Genomic DNA, 21,743 nt, shown 5'->3' on the forward strand with positions numbered 1-21,743 from the left:
CAGACATTGCAGTCAGCAATGCTCTCTCAATACAACACTGTAACTGCTGCCTTTTGCATAAAGCATATTGTTCACTCACATCAGGGCCTGTCAAATGATAGTATGGATGACATGCCATCATATAGTGTACAGTGCCAGATTTTCACCTGGTGGCCACAAGTCGAAGTAACTGTTTTTCCAGTGTTCTGCATTAATGCATCGACATATCTAACAAGTTTTGCTGCTATATAGCCCATTCTGGGCCTGTATGAGTAGCTGCACATTAATTATAACCACCTGATAGAAAATTCCTAATGGCCACACTGCCATTTAAATGCCCCAATTATCCTGTCTGTCTGGGCAAGGACTCACATCAGATGTCATTGACACATGCCTCATATGAATTCAACCTCTATGTCACGACATTCCATAAGTCTTTGTACTTCTTTACATTTCATAAGCACTCTTCTGTCACCTGCATTATCCAACTATGTATTCAACACAGAGGCTTGAGGGAAGTGAACAGAAAATCACTTCCACAATGACAATCATTATAGTGACAATGAAGAACTCAGAACTGCTTATTAACTTAACTACTGTGACAATACACTTAAATTCTTGATGATGATAAGAGAAAGGAGATGGTGAAATACAGCACCTGAATATAGCCTCCTACCATTGAATAACATGACAGGGATCACCATGCTTAATGTTAGACTAATAATCTGTAACTTTCCACATGGCATAACTTCTTGAGAGAATGCAGTAAAGCTTGGTATTTAGCAGCAGGAGATGATGACTAGTAACTTTGCACCACAATCTGCACTCTTCTTGCCAGCCAATTAAGGGTATTGCGAATTTTTCCATCTGCAGATTCAAAACCAGCTAGTCACTCTCCAATCAAGCACAACTGACCACAGTGGATGTTTCAGATTGAAAAGAGGTTTAATAAGAGGCTAGTCTCTGTTCCTGGTAATCTGCAAAATAACAGGGTTTTGGAAGGCTGTAAATATGTTGAAGAAGTTGTACAATTAGATAACATTTTGCCACACCAGAAAAACCAATTTTTGATTAGAAGATATATTCATTGATTTATTGATCCATTTCTTCAGTAATTCAATTCATACATTCAGTCAGAAAGTTATTAACACATCATTTTCTAAAGATCCTATTACAAATTTGTTTGGAACAACACAAGGTCTAAGTAAGGCCAGTATAAAATGAAATAAGAGCTACTTTTGGATGTAGACTGAGAACAGTGCCAGAGGTGGCCTTCCACAAAATTTGCATAATGTTGGATGTCTCCATGTTGACAGCAGGTTGAATCATGCAATCCACATTTGTGGGGCATTCAAATGAGACAATGGTCTGATGATGGACTGTTTGGGAACGTGCGGGCAGGTACACTTACTGCCAAGGTTCTGGCTGACTACGCCTAACCGCTGCAAGAGAGTACCACAGTGTTTTGCACCAAGCACATCATAACCCCTTCACATCTGTGCCTGCCATCTGGGAACAAGTAAATGGTCTCCCTGCATCATTCTGTGTCAACCTGCGATGTCGGTTGGCGACTAGTAGAATCCGCACAAGGATATTAATGTCCTATTTGTAGGCTGCCGTTAACACAACAACACTAATGGCTTCAGTTTTCATGGTCCCAACACCAGGAAGCATGTCTGCTAATGGCACCACATTACATTCAGCAATGAACTGCAGTCTAAACTAACCTATACAACCTATTGTCAGTGAGTGTGGTGCCAACCCGGGAAGAGCCCATTCTTCCAATGTTTTGGAGAGGTACAGCAGTGTTACTCCAGGCATCATGACGTGGGGAGCCATCAGGTGTCGCTTCAGGTCACTGCTTGCAGGACTGCATCCTCATATGTTACTTCCAATGTGATAGCATCGTGGTGGCATTGTTTAACAGGATAATTCATACCCATGGCATGTGTCTCCGTGACTTGTCTGCATGATACTGAGGTATTCCTATTGCCAGCTGGGTTGCCAGTTCTATCCCCAATAGAACATGTGGACCAGAATGTCAGCTCCTTCCGAGTGCCAGTATGATGGTATCAAGGATCAGCTTCAATGTTAGTGGGTCAGCTTGCCTCAGTAGAAAATACAAAAGCTTTATAACATTCTTCGCTACCGAATCATTGCATGCTTGGCAGAAGAGATGTAATCTCCTACTGAGAAGAAGGTTCGTGATGCTAAGTTGACTCAATTGTGTAAGCACTGAAATAACGTGATATACCCTCTCAACCCATGAAGTTTCATTTCCCCTTCTCGATGCTTCCCTTTTTTCTCAGGCAGTGCATGCCATGTGAAAGTATTTCGAGATCTTTGAAGAGGCCTCTGAAAGATGTTCACAGGTCAATTTTACATTATGTTAAATGTGTATTATACGAAAGAATATTACCAGATATTGCTCTGCTCGTCGGTGAATATCCTAAGGAGAAACTTGCCGTCGCAGTTGGGCACGTTGGTCTGTGGGACGACGATGTAGTCCCCCGGAGGCAGCGTGAAGAACGTCACCACCTCACGGGCCACCGAGTGGTTCGTCACGTCCAGCGGCTTCTGCAATACCAGGACCAACGCCCGCCTCAGAGCATCAGCCAAAGAACCAACCACTCTGTCTATTCATGTAAACATAGTGGCTCACTTAGCAATAGTTGTCAAAAATTCGTATTCTGTCATTTCGGTCAAAACCAATATTTCGTGCATACAGCAACAATGACTGAACTCTCAACAGTAGGACCAAGTTACAGATCTATTTCCCCCTACGTCTGGGCATTAGAATAATTTGAATAAAATGAAAAAGTTTGCAGAAGACTTCCGCATTAATAGTTTTCGTTTTCGTGTGTGTGTGTGTGTGTGTGTGTGTGTGTCCCTCAGTACCGGCAATTGCTCTCTGCAGTTATACTTTTACAAGTCGCACGTTGCGTTATATTCGAGCGTTAACCAGTAACACCAATCACTGGAAAGATACCAGAATATTACAGTTTTGTAAATGCAGGGATACTCCCCTTCTATTAAGCAACAGTGAGTGGCGTCGGCAAATTATTTGTTAACGGACACAATTAAACAAAATTGCAATTTTGTGCCAGCAGGTCATGCTGTGATATAGTTTTTGCACGCATCATCCGCTATCTTAAAACAAAAGTCTGTGAACGTAAAGCAAGCTGTAAAAACCCAGAACAGAAGGGCAAGGAAGCTTAGAACGCAGGATGATTTGCTGTTAGAGATACACAGATGTTAAGTCTGTATTTTCACAATAGCAAATTCACTATGAACCTGACAAGTTCCCGTTATGATAAAATAGGAAACTGTTTTTAAAGAAAGCTTCGCAGCCTGAAGCAAATCTCTGAAAGTTTGGTAAACTAAGACAGCTGTTCAAGATCTAGGAAGTAGGTAACTGACGAACATACTTTGCTAACTGGAAAAATAAGTCTTTGAATTTCATGAAATATCAACTTTTTCCGAAAGATTAAAAAATAGACACAGTAGATTTACGTGGTTAGATAAAGGGCCTCTCGCAGTTTTGATAGGGTCACACAATATTTATGTGAGATCACAGTTAGAATGCCATGCACGTAATATTACGTTTTCACTGTTGGAAAGAAGCCCATGCCCGTTATTTTAACGGACACAACATCTTAGCGAGGGCTGCCACGCCCGTGATTTTACGAGCAGCGTTCGTCACAGAAGCATTAATTCTCGTGAGTAATATTAGTCATCCAACAAACAAGAAAAGGGACGTAAAAACTCATAGTTTACATGTAAGTCAGGTTGACGACAATGCAGTCTAAGCAGTCAATCGCAGTCGAAACAACCAAACCAGTAAGTTGCGTGTGAGACGCCACTGTTAGTGAGCACTCGAAGCAATATGTCTGCAACTAGTCCACTCTGCGACGCAAATATTTTTCGCATACTCCAAGAATCTGAACATTATCGTTTTGATGTTGATGACACGAACGAAGATCCTACTTACGATTCACCTAATTGACGAAGAAAACAGTCATCCTGAACGACATTTGAAAATTTATTGCAGTCATTTTGCAAATGAGTGTTAGCGGGTGACCGTCAGTTGCAGAACGCTGGAGCACAAATGCAGGTTAGTCGTTTCATTATGGTGTATGCGAGGTGAGGCTTTCTGTGGAGCCATGATTCGAGCTCTACCACACAGAATAGAAATATTTCAAATATTAAATGTTTCCCGTAATATATTCTTTCTTTCTTTTCATTGTATGTAGAGACAAATTCATACTTTTTACTCGTAAATTGTCAACGAAATGCTAAAATAAATTTTATTTGAACCTAAAAAAGGCAATATTTTTCACATCCTGTGGTGGTAAGAAGTTCAACAGAAGAACAATATAATTCACATTTATTTAAATATTCATTAATAAGCATTATTTCACAGACAGTTGGACGTGCAGCTGTGTTCATTATACAGAGGAAAAGCCTTATACCGAGCAACAAACGTACGACTTCCTCTCACATACGTCTCGCGAGATGACCATGACGAAAACCTCAGAGGAATTATAGAGTTCATACGGATGTTTATCTACAGTCGTTCTTCCTTCGTACCATTCGCAAACTGAACAGGGACGGTGAGAAAAAAATTAGAACTAGACATCAGTATTTCATCACTTTATTGTTATTTTTTTATGTGTTTCGACTAACGTGTGCTATTTTCAAGTGCAGTGAAAATGGAGTCTTACACTCCGAATGTGGAGTGTTACTCGTATAAATTTTGGAGGCTGCTTGGTGAAAAATATTTCCTTGTACAACGATTGTCTGTATTGACACATGCACAGGGGTTGGACAAAAATATGAAAACACTGCGAGACATGCGTGCTTGAACATAAATGCAGATGCCAGGCTAGCCTGCAGGTTGCGCTTTACTTGACCACGAACGGCACCTGTCCTCAAGGCGCTGCAAGTGTCAGTCATACATAGTCAGTACAATGTTCTGTGTAGCTGTGAATGCCTTATGTCAGAGCTAAGTTAATTAGAACGTGGACAACTTGCTGGTGCTGTTAGTAGGAGCTTCCGTAACCAGGGTAGGCCAAGTGTAGGGTGTTTCAAAAGGCACAGCACAGAAGATTTATACCGTTTGCAGAGGAAGTCCGAAAACGCAACATTTGCTAAGTGACAACGCGGAGAAAAGTAAGTGTTGAGCGATCGTGACGGACGGTCATTGTAGTGGATTGTAGCGAAAAACAAGAAGGCGGTTGCTGCAAGTGTCACTGTTGAACTGAACGTCGCACTCGCAAACCTTGTCAGCACCAAAACAATACGAAGGGAGCTGCGTAATCAGCGAACTGGAGGGCGAGTTGAGTTCACAAAAGCACACGTCGATGATGGAAATGCGCGAGACAGGGGAAAGTGGCGTCGAAGCTGTAAGACCTGGACTATAGAGCAGTGGAAGAACGTCACGTGGTCGAATGAGTCTTGTTTCACACTGTTTCCAACTTCTGGTTGAGTTCACGTCCCAAGAGCAAAACAAGGCGGTTCTTCTGTGATGATTTGACCAAACACATCGTGGTATTCCATGCGCCTCACGGTTGCTATGCAAGGTGAAGTCACTGCCGAGGATTATGTGACCAGTTTGGGCGGTCAGGTCCCTCCCATGGTACAGTGTTTGTTCCGCAGTGGTGATGCTGCGTTCGAAGGGGACAGGGCTCCTGTTTTTGACTATAACACAGATGTGCTACCCAAAAAATTTTGCCAATGAAGTTTATTGTAAACATGGTGTACTTGTTCTGTAAAACTTTAGCTACTATGTGTTAATAAGAAATTTAACATGTACTGTAAACTGTATAAATTATTATATATTTGGATGTGATTATTCTGGGTTAATGCCATTGGGGAATGTTAAGAAAAGCAATACCGTTCGCAGAGAGCAAAAGCTTGGGTAGTAGCGCTGTTTCTGACGCGAGGCTGACGTCGGAGCAGAGTGCACGGAAGACTTTCACTGTTGTTGACAGAACGCACCAAAATGGTACGTACAGTAGAAAGCCGGGCCTATAGGAGCCGGAATTGATGCGAGTTAGGCACCAAGAGCTTGAGAAGTGTGGGAAAATGTAAGAGACTCCAATAACATCAAGATCCTGCCTCATAATTGGACACTGCTGATCAAAGTGTGCCTGCATTATCACATGGAGCAACAGGGGCATTGTCGACGACAACGAAGACGATGGTTCAGTCTGCAACGAACAAGTTTCATTTTCGTTCACGTTCGGAACTTAGCGATGGATTACCCGGTGGCACAATCTGAGTGATTTTAAACGAACAATAAGTAACATTCGTGCAAACTGTAGATACCTAATCATGTAATTATCCTCAGTCATTGTCTTGGGTTCAGTTCCTTTCAAGTTATTGAATACCTGATTTTCGTTGTTTAAAGCTAAAGAACGTAATAAAATACTGTCACTGATAGCTTTCTTTGCTTGCTGGAAAGATGGAAATGGAAATGAGCGCATGGCGTCAGTGGCCGGGAGTTTCCAGACGGGAAGTTCGGACGCCAAGTGCAAGTCTTATTGAGCGCGACGCCGTATTGGGTGACTTGCGCGTCGACTTGCGCGTCGATAATGGGGATGAAATGAGGACAGTACAACACCCAGTCCCTGAGGGGAGAAAATCTCCCTCCCCAGCCGGGAAGCGAACCCGGGCCCCCTGGCATGGCGTTCCAACGCGTTGACCATTCAGCTTATGGGGCGGACGCTGGAAAGATAACTGAAGGTAATCAATAATGAAGCCTCAATAAGTTAACTGTGTCGTTCAGTAATATTCAGAAGCGATGTTATTCTTATTAATTAAATGGAGACAATGTGAAGTAACTAAAAATAATTTTGGCAGTCTCAAAAGTAAGAAAGTGTCTACTGTAATAACGCTCTTGTGTGCCATCTTGGCTAGTATTTCGACATTGCCAGGCTGTTAAAAGACAGTAACTGCTTATTCAAACTAATACATTTTTATAGTAATTACAATCAATTCAAAGTACGTAGCCAGAAATAAGCAGGAATCTTGTGAATGTAAGAAACATTCATCTGAGGTAACGAAAACTATCGTCGCAACGAAAGAGCTACCTCCAGTCAATCATTTACTTTTCAATGACGAGTTTAAATATCTTTTCCAAATTAACATTTCCGTTTATTAATTACATAAGACAACTGCTTTCTTTGTTCATTCTTATTTCGTAACGTGTTGTGATGTCAGAAATGTACGGGGTGTTCAAAAATTCTCTCCGCAGTGCCGTATGATTGTTAGCCGTGCGTCCCGTATGCCGCAGTGAATATACTGAAATGAAACTCAGTGAAATACAAGTTATTAATTTCTAGAATATTCATTTTTACTTACAAATTTTCACATTAAATATTGAAAGTGTCCCCCCTGGTGTTGAATACACAATTCAATTCGTCTAATCACGTTTCCAAACACAGGCTGTAACATGTCTTTTGTAACAGAAGCAGTGAAAGTGAATATTGCAGTTTTCAATTCATCGACGGATTTTGGGCTGTTTTTATAGACAGTTGCTTTCGCTGCACCCCAGAAGGAAAAGTCAGGCGATCGTGGAGCCCAAAGTCCCTGTGAAATTATGCGATCACCAAAAACATCAGCAAGCAGTGACATTGAAACGCGAGCTATATGTGTGGTTGCACCATCTTGTTGAAAATAACCGTTCAGTAGTTCACTTAACACAAGTTCTCTTATGAATGGGTACAGAATATCACTTCAGTATCGCTGTGCGTTTATTGTTTCGTTGAAAAATATGAGACCCAAAATCCGACGTCTAGAAATTGCAATCCAAACTCTTATTTTCACAGAATGAAGTGGTTCCTCATGAATACACAATGGATTTGCAGTGCTCCACATACGAGAATTTTGCGAGTTCATGAACCCGGATAAATGAAACCACGCATCAGTGAAAAACGTTTCATTAAGAATATCCCTTCCATTTCGTTGAACGAAATTTTTGAACCATTGACAATAATGCAGTCTCTTCCCATGGTCAGTATTATTTTTCAGTTGTTGCACGACTGACACTTTGTATGGGAAAAGTTCTAATTTTTTCCTTATAGCTGTGTGGGCCGTTCCGACGCTAACATCGACTTCCTGGGCGGGTTTTCTTACTGACTTGTTCGGACTCATGGTCATTTTATAGGAAATATCGAGTAGTTTATCCTCAGAAAAATGCTATGACGACCACTTCTCGATGCATCTGTTACTGAACCCGTACTTCGAAATTGTTAATCAAATCTCGTACAGTATCGCGATGTGGGAGTGTTGTCTCCGGGAAAACTGAATTAAATGTTTGACGAACTGAAACTGTGTATTTACTGCCAGCTTTGAACACTTGTTGACTGTCGGCCGCGGTGGTCTAGCGGTTCTAGGCGCTCAGTCCGGAACCGCGCGACTGCTACGGTCGCAGGTTCGAATTGTGCCTCGGGTATGGATGTGTGTGATGTCCTTAGGTTAGTTAGGTTTAAGTAGTTCTAAGTTCTAGGGGACTGATGACCACAGATGTTAAGTCCCATAGTGCTCGGAGCCATTTGAATTTGTTCGACTAAAAACACACGTTCTTCAATGGTTAGCATTTTAACAGTGACAAAAACGAACAAAGGAACTAAATTTAAACCTTCACGTCAACACGTAACGACACACACCAACGATACTACTGATGCTGGCTAAGATAAACGAAACAGTGGAATGTTGGGAGAGTCCACTTGGAAGTAACCCAGGCAGGCGAACAATCATACGGCAATGCGGAGAGACTTTTTGAACACCCGTTATGTCTACCTTCTGTCGCCACACGTGCGGCCAAACAGCTACGTTTCATTGCTGTCCGTATTATCGCTTAGATATTGAACAGAGAGCGCCCAATTGGGCTGACGACCGTGTTAGTTAATTTCTGTATTATTTCAATAATATTTGTTGTGGGCTCTTTGATTCACGTAGTACCGGCTTTTCGTTTCGTACTTTACGTGAGTGATGGCAATGTTTAAAGTACTAAACAAAATCCAAGTAAGTAGAAAATGGAGGAGTTTTGTGAGCACGAGGATGAACTGTTGCATCTCCCCTGCCCACAACAGTCATCATATCACATTACTGTGCCTTTGTGGTCTACTTTCGAAAGAATGGTGCTTCTCCGCTGTCCACCTCCATCACCATTACCTATACTTGCGACAATTTTGCAGGAAGAATAGTATAAGATTTCCTTGAAAACCATACAGAACCTGCATTTATCTATTCCGAGACGACTGGAAGCTATATTGAATGCAACAGTTTTCCAGCATCTTTTCAGGCACGATAATGTGTTGTGTGTTCGGTGTTTCCACGTTTCAGCGCATACCCTTTGCTCGATGGTATTGTATCCCTCTCGGTGTCACGGCTTCTGTTGACGTTAGCGCACTAGGATCGTGGTGGGCCTGGTGCAGGCTGTTGGCTACTCACGTGCTCGGCGACGAAGTGCTGTGTGAGGCGGGCGGTGGCGGGCGGCACCTCGTAGACGGCGAAGCCGATGGCGTAGAGCGGCCGCCGCTTCTTGCCGTCCGGCGGCTGCGTCTCGTACGCCTGCGTCACCGACACCACCACGTGGCACTTGCTGGCCGACGTGCGCGGGATTTGCACGTGGAACTGCGGGTTCGTCGCTGTCGTCTCTGCGAGCAACAGCGAGAACCACAGCTGCAGTATTCTGGTTAGTTGTGCCAATACACCTATCAGTATCGAGTACTGGGCCAAAACGAGTCCGGCACCGTACAACAGATATTCGTACCGTCATGACAGCTAACTTACACTAGCGTGTGCTACTTATAAGATTTCTATTTTATTTTTAGTATTCGAAGAAAGTGATCTGAGCTTTGCATTTTCATTGACTGTGTCTTATTTCATGTTTGCACAATAAACATTTTTCAAACGGTAGTTTTCAACAGTCGATATGTTACGCCCCAGAGGTTAAGAGTACAAGCAGTGAGATCTTTGGTTACTAGTGGCGGTGTCGTTGAAGTAGGCATTGTAAGTAGATAGTGTAGGAAGTTCCATGCGGCTTTTCGCGGATGATGCTGTAGTATACAGAGAAGTTGCAGCATTAGAAAATTGCAGCGAAATGCAGGAAGATCTGCAGCGGATGGGCACTTGGTGCAGGGAGTGGCAACTGACCCTAAACATAGACAACTGTAATGCATTGCGTATACATAGAAAGAAGGATCCTTTATTGTATCATTATATGATACCAGAACAAACACTGGTAGCAGTTACTTCTGTAAAATATCTGGGAGTATGCGTACGGAACGATGTGAAGTGGAATGATCATATAAAATAAATTGTTGGTAAGGGGCGTGCCAGGTTGAGATTCATTGGGAGAGTCCTTCGAAAATGTAGTCCATCAACAAATGAGGTGGCTTACAAAACACTCGTTCGACCTATACTCGAGTATTGCTCGTCAGTGTGGGATCCGTACCAGATCGGATTAAGAGAGGAGATAGAGAAGATCCAAAGAAGAGCGGCGCGTTTCGTTATTTGGTAAGCGTGATAGCGTTACGGAGATGATTGGCAAACTCAAGCGGCAGACTGCAAGAGAGGCGCTCTGCATCGCGGTGTAGCTTGCTGTCCAGGTTTCGAGAGGGTGCGTTTCTGGATGAGGTATCGAATATATTGCTTCCCCCTACTTATACCTCACGAGGAGACCACGAATGTAAAATTCTTGAGATTCGAGCGCGCACGGAGGCTTTCCGGCAGTCGTTCTTCCCGCGAACCATACGCGACTGGAACAGGAAAGGGAGGTAATGACAGTGGCACGTAAAGTGTCCTCCGCCACATACCGTTGGGTGGCTTAAGGAGTATAAATGTAAATGTAGATGTAGATGTAGTGACAGAGTCGGGTGTTGGCTGTGTTGCTGAGTGGATAAAAATGGCTTGCAGAGAACGGACGTAAAGTTTCAGAGAAGGCTCAAAAAAATGTTCAAATGTGTGTGAATTCCTAAGGGACCAAACTGCTGAGCTCATTGGTCCCTAGACTTACACACTACTTAAACTAATTTATGCTAAGAGCAACACATACGCCCATACCCGAGGGAGGACTCGAACCTCCGGCGGGAGGGGCTGCGTAATCCGTGACATGGCTTCTCTAACCGCGAGTTCAGAGAAGGCTGTATTATGATATTGTAAACATTGACTAGACAAGTGAAGGTTTTTTAGGTGAAGTTTTGCTGCCTTCGGAATGAAAATTTTCACTCTGCAGCGGTATGTACGCTGATTTAAATGCCTTGGCAGATTAAAACTGATTGCCGCACCGAGACTTCAACTCAGGACCTTTATATTCCGCGGGCAAATGAAAGGTAGGAGACGAGGTGCTGCAGAAGTAAAGTTATGAGGACGGATCGTCAGCCGTGCGTTGGTAGCTCAGTCGGTGCCGTCACGGTAGCTCAGCGTGTTCCGTCAAAGCGTTATCTAACCCGTGCAGTAAAATAGCCGAGTTAACGGATCAACAATGAACTTCAACAGGCGTCGTGGGACGTCCGCTCCGAACAATAAAAACAAAAAAAGTAAAATAAAATAAAAAGTCGGTAGAGCACTAGTCCGCGAAAAGCAAAGGCTCGAGTTTCAGTCCGGCACACAGTTTTAATCTGCTAGGAAAGTTCTTGTTACTGCACTGCTTGCCTGCGCTCAGTTATGATGGGTTTGAATAACGGAAGGTTTTAGTGAAAACTTTTTTTATTGGTTTGGTTTAGTTGATTTCATTCTTCGGACGAGAATGAATAAAGTTTTCTATTCATATGGTTTGCACTCAGATTTGCCACTCCTATACCATTTTCACAAAATACATGGTAGAGAAATATTTGACGTAAAGGATAGATTTTGCAAAAATGTTTGTAATAATCAGACAACGAGTTCAATTTTTCCGATACAGTTTTTCTGTTTGCATGCAGTGCCGTCTGGATTATAGATGTATTTTATTCACTACTGTTATTTTTCCAGAATCAAATTCTGTCGTCAGTTACACTATTAGGAAATTACACGAAATAAATTTCCTAATGGTGTAACTGACGACAGAATTTCATTCTGAAATTTATCAGCTAGTTAGTGAATTATATGTTAAAGGGAACATTCGCACGATTTAAATCGCAGTCATAAGGAACGAGTAAGTTTTCTGTTTATGCATATTTCGTTACCTGCTTGTTTTGTGTGACAGTCTGTGTTGGCCAATTACAGGTTACTAAAGAACACAGTAGTTTAAACTTAATAAAAATGAGCGTATCAGGCTTCGTCACTACTAATGTTACAACTGAAATATTGCAGCTGTGCATATCACTATTCTCTCTCAGTCAGGTAAAGATCTTTTTGGTGTACAGCATATACTAAAACTGTTTTAAGTGAATATTCATCCATGGGAAAGAATACGCTAACCACAAAAAATTAGGTTATGTTTAAAATTTGCTTTGCTACATGCCAGACATTTTATGCTTGGAGCAAACGATAAAAGACTTTTGTGGCTGCATCTTTAACTCTTTTTTGAGGCGCTGACAGCTTTCGTAATAACTGATGAAGTTGATTTTGTTCCCTAGTGTTGTGTATGTAAAGATTTGTGACGTTCTTAAATTACGAAGGGTTATTTTCGGCAAATTTCATTAGTGAATGTAAATGTTATGATGATGTAGTCTGAATGCCTAACTCCTTGTGCAGAGGCGTCTAGAAGGTGACCGTAAGTGTGCACCAAATATTATTCTAATTGCTCGCTTTTATGCACTAAGTACGCACTTTCTAAGTAACGACCAGTCCAAAAATATGCAAATGTACCGTAAGACAATTAATGAGTGGAAATGTGCAAAATATGTTAAAATGTTGGTTTTCATTTACAGAATTATCAGTCTCCGAAGGGGAAAAGTTGCTGAACCCAGATGTTTGAATCTGAATAACAGGGTTGATGCAGTTCAAATTTCCATCAATATGTACATCAAAAAATTTGCAGCACTGAACCTTACTCACCGAGTCCTATTTGCGGCACTTTACCTTACTCACTGAGTCCTATTTATAGCATTAATTGTTAGTGTTTGCTTACTGAACAAAAATGGTTGCACTACACTTCGAAAGATCAGAGACGCTCTCCACCAGAGGCGACGACGCCGGCCACATGTGCCTATGGGACCTGTCCATAGTCAGTACCCGTGCCAAATATTTTTGTATGTGGTACTTTAATATGTACACTCTTCAGTGTGTTAGTTGTTTTTTGATTGCGCCTAACTGTCTTCCCAAAAACACGTCACATAATTTACTAAACGGTGTTTTCTGCATTGTCGTTACTGCACCCTGGACTACGGCTGTCAGTATTGGCTAACCGTTTTGCTTCCACAAATGTTCAGATGTGTGTGATTTCCTAATGGACCAAAGAAAACACAAACCCATGCTCGAGGGGGGGACTCGAACCTCCGGCAGGAGGGGCCGCGCAATCCGTAACAAGACGCCTCAAACCGCGCGGCCAGTGCGCGCGGCTTGCGTCCACATATCCACACTTCCGACCTGCTGCCCGGGAGAAAATTAGCATTAATGGCTTACTCTGGCCACATGTACTTTGAATCACTAACCAACCTACAAACATACAAGTTGTAATAGCTGTAATTATTAGTCAGCAGATGACGTAAGTAGTGATGTAATGTTGTTCAGTGCGCCGTTCTCAGCCACCGATAGAAATATCTGCACTTATACCCATACACCCAGTATACTATCTTGAGGGCACTAAACCAGATGACATGTATTCGACGTGCGAAACTACTCACCAGTTCTAACTCAGCTACAAGCCATCCAGTGCAGTAGAGAAACTAGTCAAATGTATGTAGGAAATCCTTCTTTGTTTGTAATACCAAGGGAAGGAGGTGCTTTTCTGTTGGGTTTTTGGGTATGTAGGAATTCTGGACAATGAAATGTCAGGTGCAGTAGCCAAACAGAGCCGGACTATTCTTATAGTGGCACAATTTATTATTGAGCTACATGCAGCGACTTCATTGTTGAGACTCAGTGTAATGCTCAACTGCGAGAACGAGTGGCTAAAAGTGAGATACGACGCACTGCAGCCAGTGAGGGCAATTAAACATATAGGAAAAAATTATTCATTGCCAGCAGACTTCACGCCAATACCGGAGAACACCACCTATAGTCTTGATAAGGGCGTCACTTCGTCGAGGGAGAGAGCCCACAAGTTTCTTCGGGTATGCTATACTCAGGTGAAGCCACCCACTGGTGATAAGATATCGCAGGACTACCAGTTTGTGGTTGTTACGTTTCACCTTCCGTTCCAAATAGTCCCAGAGATGTTCAGTGGGAACGGGTGATTTTGCGGATGAGCTGAGATGTGATAAGGATGTCTTAATGTTCACTGAACCGGAAACATGTGCATGCAACCTGGTGAATACGGGTATTGTCATGCTGTAAGATGGAGATGCCCACAGCATGCCCATGATGAAGATGTAGAAGGAAGGACGGCAACTGGTCATCGAGAATTTTGAAATAATCGTCCCTGTTCATCCAGAATGGATCGGCACTCTGCAGCATAGTGTGCGCTGATACGAAGCTTCTTAGCAGGTTGAAACTATGTGCCGGACCGAAGCTCAAAATCGGGACCTTTCCCTTCTGCGGGCAAGTGCTCCACCATGTGAGCTACCCAAGCACGAGTCACAACCCGTTCTCGTACCTCCACTTCCGCCAGTATCTCATCTCCTACCTTTCAAACTTCACAGAAGTTCTCCTACGAAACTCACGGGACTAGTACGACTGGAAGAAGGTGGGAGATGAGGTAGTAGATGAGGTACGGTCGAAATGAAGCTGTGAGGACATTTCGTAAGTTGTGCTTGGATAGCTCATGTGTTGGAGACTGTAGACTTGCCAGCGAAAGGGAAAGGTCCCGAGTTGAAGTATCAGTCTGGCACGCAGTTTTAATCTGCCAGGAAGTTTAACCATGGTTCATGTTCACGGAAGCGCGAGTGAGTGGGCCCAAGCTCTGGTACAAAAATCGCCTCCAAAAACCAGAGAAGCACCTCCGACTTAAATTATATCCACGCACTACGGATTAAACGATTCGTTGGGGCATTGGTGCAGTGGACGCATTACATCTGTTGTAAAGAGGCAACATCGCGACCCGTCGAGTCACGCCACACGCCTCCAGACAGCTACAGTCCAGTTTATGTGTTGCCTGGTCCACAGAAGACGTGCAGCTTTGCTACTATGAGCAATGTCCGTTTTCGAGGTATTCGACAATAAAGGTACAGGGTGTATGCCGTTCCCTATTTACGGACAAAAGTAATTCCTGTTGGGTTGAAGGCGATTGTTATGGCAAGGCATAGCATTCGTCAGCAGTCCTTGCCAGTTATGAACTTTCTACAACCACTATTCTTAGGCCATGTTATACGTCTGTGAGTGGTACACCATTCCTTATACAAACGTTGGCCAGTCTGTGTAGACATACAAACAAATCGGGCAACATCGTTCACAGTGAGGACATGGGTGTGTACAAGCATGATACATAACACATTCCTGCGATTCTGTCACGACTTCACATAGACCCATCTTACCAAAGCAATACCATACACTGAACTGGCCAGTACGCACCACTTCACTATCATGACTTACGCCAGATACCCAGAGTCACGTGACCATCGGTAGCAGTTGTACACCACATATAGCTCTCCAAAACGCTTTTGAGGGTTCGAGGATGTTATAAACACACCGAACGGAAAAAAAACTTGAACCACGAAGGAACTAACCGAATGGAACGGAAATCGATGTATGTAATGTACACAGGCAAATAAATGATTACAGTTTCAGAACAACTGGATGATTGTTCCACCTCTAGCCCTTATGCAAGCAGTTATTTGGCTTGGCATTGATTCGTAGAATTGTTGGATGTCCTCCGGAGAGGGTCCTACCAGCTTCTGTGTAATTGGCGCGTTAGGTCATAAAAAAACCCATAACGCTCCAGACATTCTCAGTTGGGGAGAGATCGGACGACCTTGTTGGCCAAGGTAGGGTTTGGATAGCACGAAGACAAGGTGGTAGCAACTCTAGCCTTGTGCGCGCGGGCATTATCTTGCCGAAATGTTAGCCCAGGATGGATTGCCAGGAAGGGCAACAAAAGGAGGGTTAGAATACCGGGCAACAGTCAGGTTGGTGTTCGACCACTGTCCGTGGCTTGCCCAGATACGTCTGCGCTGGTCATCGGAGTTCGTTTCGAAGCGGGACTCATCACTGAAGACAGTTGGTGCACCAGTCAATGAGATTCCAGGGTGAATACGTGTCCTACCTAGACAGTGGTGGGATACCAACCCAACTGAGAACGTTTGGAGCATTATGGGCAGGGCCCTCCAACCGTCTCGGAATTTTGACGATCTAACGCGCCAGTTGGACATAATTTGGCACGGTGTCCATCAGGAGGACACACATCAACTCTGTCAATCAATGCCAAGCCGAATAACTGCTTGCATAAGAACCAGAGGTGGACCAACGCGTTTTTAAATTGCTCAGTTTGTGAAGTTCTTCTCTTGAACAGATCATCCAATTTTTCTGAAACTGTAATCATTTTTTCGTCTGTACGTATACATAATATCTACAGATTTCCTCCCCATTCGGATAACTCGTTCGTTGTGCGTGTTTTTCTTTTTTTTTTTTTTTTTTTTTTTTTTTGTCCCTTAAGTGTAAAGTGTATTTTGTACGGCGAGCTTGTCTGTCTGCGTCGTAGCATTCGTTCTCTCACGTTTCTGCTGACTGCAGCGGAACAGGAAGACAAAGAGAAAGGGGTCCTCACCGGCGAAGTGCGGCCCGCCGCCGGCGTTGTATCCGGGCCGCCAGCGCCTGCGCGCCAGCACGGCGCGCCACGGCTGCTTCGAGTGCAGCGCCGGCTCGCTCATCCAGTCGTCCGGCCCGATGTGCACCAGGTCCAGGTGCGTGAAGTGCCGCGCGAAGTCCTCGAACGACATCCTGCAACAGCACAGCGCAGTCAAACTCACTGTGCGCCGCGAGGCACAGCGTACACTACATAACAGTTTGGAAAAAATTACATACTGCCCGTTTCACCATTGTTTTAATATACCGCGTTGGTACACTTGAATTGCAGCTACTTGCAGAGGTCCATCGTGGGTACGTAATTATCACACGCAGCGAAAGTTTGTAGATATTCTAATGCGTCAATGCGGAACCGAGTTACGCTGGAGAAAAAATTATTTCAGATTGTCGCGACAAGGTGCAAATCTGGCTTCGGTATGCCGTCCACGCTCTCATTTGACAACGCATAATGTGAGTGAACAGCACAGATATCGAAAAGAGAGACCATTCACGGTTAGTGAAACTATTTTATGTGAACGGCAGCAATTGCAGTGCTGCATTGAGAGAGTATTCGAAGACTGAAAAGTCTGAGGAGAGACTCGTTGTCAACAAATGGTTTAAAGAAGAAGACAATGAAATTCGAAACACAGCTGAGCTCGACGTGTTATCTGGAAGATGGTGTCTTATCCCAATGGAAGTTATCTAAGAGGTTTCGTTGCTGTAACTGGTCATGCAGCACGTCCCCAGGTAGAGCTAGTGCTCATGCAGTGTCACGAGAATTGTCCATCCCGTGGTCAACAGTACAGAAAGTTTTGCAGTTTGTTTTACACTGGTTCCTGTACGAGATATAAATGATGCAGCAACAGAAACCTCATGATCCGCAGAAATGTTCTGAATTTGCTCTTTGGTCTCTTGCACAGATCGAAGTTGATGACATGTGGTCGGGCAATATTCTACGGACTGACGAGGCACATTTTACACAACAGGGTGAGGTGAATAGACAGAACTGCCGAACTTGGGCTACTGTTAAACCACGCATTGTGCACGAAGAGCCATTGCACTTGCCGTATGCCGGCCGCGGTGGTCTAGCGGTTCAGGCGCTCAGTCCGGAACCACGCGACTGCTACGGTCGCAGGTTCGAATCTTGCCTCGAGGATGGATGTGTGTGATGTCCTTAGGTTAGTTAGGTTTAAGTAGTTCTAAGTTCTAGGGGACTGATGACCACAGATGTTAAGTCCCATAGTGCTCAGAACCATTTGAACCATTTGAACTTGCCGTATGTGACCGTGCGGTGTGGATTCACAAGCAGCTTTATCCTCGGTCCTTTCTTCTTTGGAATACACCCAGAGGCCCTGTCGCGTGTACAGTGATGTATGCACATTATTGAGACCTCCTTGTACAGCGTCTGATTTCTACTTTTAAAGAGTGCAACTGTCTGTAAAACATTATTTTCATGCAAGATGGGGCAATACCTCGTATCACTCGCCCAGTATACCTGCATAATACAATCTCTCTCCAGAGGTTTTCTAGATGCATGGCCTGCAAGATCCCCTGATCTGAAACCATGTGAGTTTTGACTCTGGGGATATGTAATAGAAACTGTTTACCAGGAACACGTTCGTTCTCTTCCTGATCTGAATTCCAGTATAAAGGTGCACGATGCTCAGATTCCACTGGGAAAGTTGCGAGCAACTGTTCATCTGTTGGCTTTACGGATGCAACGTCTCGTCGAGGTCTCCAGTGCTCATACTGAACAAACTGTGTAAGCGGCAGTTAATAATAAAACCAACATTACGCCTTTCTCACTTGTTTGACCTTTTCTGCCCACATACTGTTCCTAATCCATTGGATATGGAAACATTTCTATACGTCTTTCTTGTATTCACGGAGTCAGATTTGTACCAGGTGGGAAAACTGCAACACTTTATTTTTTCTGCGCATATCGCATTAGAATATCTAACAAGTTTCGTTGCTGTACAACGCTCGACCTTTCACAGTAGCTGCACAACTAATTACAACCACCCGGTACCTAACTGCTCGTTTAAAGTGTCCATATCATCACGTGCATAGAGCCGCTCCCCCAAGCACACCACCCATTCTCCCTCAGTGTTCCTCATTGAAACTTTTAAAATTCTTGAAGTTTTTAATAATTGTATACAAAATAATATCACATTTCTCTAACGAATATAACTAAAATCTGGCAAAGTATATACTCCTTTCGCGAATATAAACATGTACGAATCGACAAAGAAACGAAATAAAACGTCGACCTATATAGTACCTGCTGCGTTCAGTATTATGGACAACGCATTGGAAACGATACGTTGCCGATTTACGATGCATGTAGTTACTCGTTAGATTTTGTAATGATTCTTTGTCGCTTGTTTTTATCTATTGGCAATCTGAAGACCACTTTGTAGTCGAAATAGGTTACGGTATTGTGAAATGCTTATGATATGATGGTTAAGAACAGATAACGGTTCCACGCATAAAGTGGCCAGATCGTACTCTTTGCTTGAAACTCATACAATGGAAAGTTGTGGGAAAAGTTGGAGTATTGTTCAACAAGCCAAGCATGCAGCTACGAGTTGGCTGGGTAAGACCGCGTCAACTACAAAGCGTTACTCCCTATTGTTCGTAGTTTGAGTAGAGAAAGCGATAACGGAACATATGTTCGCGGGCAGCAGCGATGGTTTTTAGTGTAACTGTTGGCTTCATGAAAAGGGAAAACGTCGAAGATAAAGGGAACCCAACATGCTTATAAGACACTGCATAATGCGTATAACGGAATACCATGCCTTACCGAAGGAAAAACTAATATCTCCAGAAAGAAGAGCAAGATTGAAAGTACTTCATGTAAGCATTCTACAGCAGATTTACGTAACTGTGCTAAGAGACAAATCATGGAATGACTAACTACATTGAAACTTAATTGCTTTCGCCCCTCAAAAATGGCTTCAAGGATATCAAAGATTTTATTTCAGGGCAATTCTGTTTTAATAAGGTACCGGAATAGACAAGGAGAAAACTGTGACAATAGGACATAATTGGCAATTGGACTATTGTTATGAAATGGAACATCAGACTTCAAGCGTGTATCGATTTCGATACTTGAAATTATGTTCTTTCATTACATGGCGAATCACTGCTGCCGACGTGACATTATCATATCCTAATAAGTGTTCATTGTTGTGCCTTGTCCCCTGTAAGCAATGTGCAGAATTTTATAAGAAAACATATGCTAAATACCTCCTTTTCATGACAGCCGTTATTCCCTCGTGACTAAAATCAGGGTAAACATACTTGGAACACAGCAAATCATTTTTCTTCATATTCCTAGCACTTTTATTTTAGGGCCTACAAAAATAAGATCTTATACTTTTGCCGTAGATGTCTTGAATGATAAGCAGCAGATCATTTTGTAAAATTGTGCGATGATTACTACGCAACACATGCTTTGCTGGAAGATGAATCTGAAAATACAGCAATAGCAAGTAGGCAAATGAAAAGTATTTCTAATTCGAGGCTGAATCGGCAGAATAGAGTAGCACAGCTAACAGATGATGAATGTCGTGACATCACCACCGAAAACAGTTGCACAAAACAGCCAGAAAGCATCGTGGTCCGCAGAGGAAAGAAAACTGCATTTTGTATTTTTGCTGCAACGTGAAGTTCAGTGAACAGAAAATTACTAAAAACAGACTAATGAACTACCTGGAGATGCATAGCAGCACAGTTCGGTTTCCAAGGTAGAAGACGTTCAGAATCAATTACAGAAGAGATTACGAAAGTTGTACTTATAGCACTATGCAAAGATAAATGCGTCAGAGGCATACCGAATGATTCGAAAAGAAAGAACAGATTTCAGTGGTTTATTGGAGACAAACTATAAAAGGTAGAAACACATTGCGCATGTCACTGGATAGAAGACGGTTCAAAGATCTGACACAGATGCGCTGTTGTTTGTAGCATTGTGGTGACTACACCATAAGAGAAATAATTTTGTATGTTGGAATTTGGGCGAAGTCGATCGATCGTTCAAGTGCAACTTGCATTCCACCGTCCATTCAGCCATTTCTGAACATTTATGACTGGTATACAAAATTCTTGAAAGTTGGTTGCCTATGCAAAAGAAAGAACTGGTCGACCACGCCCGTCTGATCAAAAATGTCGAGCGTGTCCGAGATGCGTTCACACGGAGCAATCGGAAGTCCACGAGACTGGCAGGCCAGAAACTTCAACTTCCTCAAACAACGGTACGGCGAGTTGTGAAACGACGTCTGCATAAGAAGCAGTTACTGCAGCTGTTATGTCCAGACGACCACATCAGAAAGTACGAATTTTGGGTTTGAGTTCTCCAGGGTATGGCAGAGGACACTGTTTTCCAAACGATTCATCTTTTCAAACGAATCGACGTTTTATCTATCGGGTACAGTAAACCGCCACAATGTAAGAATTTGGGGGTCACAAAATCCTGGTGTCGTCATCGAACATGAAAGAGATTCAAGGAAACTGAATGTGTTTTGTAGCATTTGTGTTCACAACGTTTATGGACCTTAGCTATTATGCAGAGGAAACTGTCACAGAAATGTCATACCTGGACATGCTGCTAAGTTGGTTGTTTCCTCAACGTCAAGAAGATTCCACTGATTTCTTTTTTATTCATGACGGCACCACGCCTCATTTTCACCTTGAGGTGCGGTGTTATCTCAACATCACCTCCCGACAAAGTTGGACTGTAAGAGGTGGACAACAAGATCTTGTTCATTGCTTTTGGCCTCCCAGGTCGAAGACCTAACACGTTGCTATTTTTTCAGTGGGATGTTTAAATGACAGATTCCTGGTCCCCATCTATGGCAGCTAATCTTAAAGAGCTGAGCAATCGAACTGTTGAAACTGTTGATCCATCAAGAAGGGACCTGCTGAATCGTGTATGGAATGAAATGGACTAC

The 21,743-nt window shown here is 43.1% G+C and overlaps 1 protein-coding gene across 1 annotated transcript in view; it reads right to left on the reverse strand.

The window, feature by feature from the left end:
- Positions 1–21,743, reverse strand: part of LOC126162469 (calpain-9-like) — a 1,012,451-nt gene that overhangs the window by 20,263 nt on the left and 970,445 nt on the right. Inside the window, exons 8-10 of the mRNA XM_049919000.1 lie at positions 16,775–16,947; positions 9,439–9,644; positions 2,399–2,556 (exon numbers count right to left, since the gene is read on the reverse strand). Of these exons, the coding sequence (XP_049774957.1) occupies positions 2,399–2,556; positions 9,439–9,644; positions 16,775–16,947 (537 nt within the window). The remainder of the gene's footprint in view (positions 1–2,398; positions 2,557–9,438; positions 9,645–16,774; positions 16,948–21,743) is intronic.

Source organism: Schistocerca cancellata, chromosome 2 (assembly GCF_023864275.1).
Source record: "Schistocerca cancellata isolate TAMUIC-IGC-003103 chromosome 2, iqSchCanc2.1, whole genome shotgun sequence".
In the NCBI taxonomy this organism is placed as follows: domain Eukaryota; kingdom Metazoa; phylum Arthropoda; class Insecta; order Orthoptera; family Acrididae; genus Schistocerca; species Schistocerca cancellata.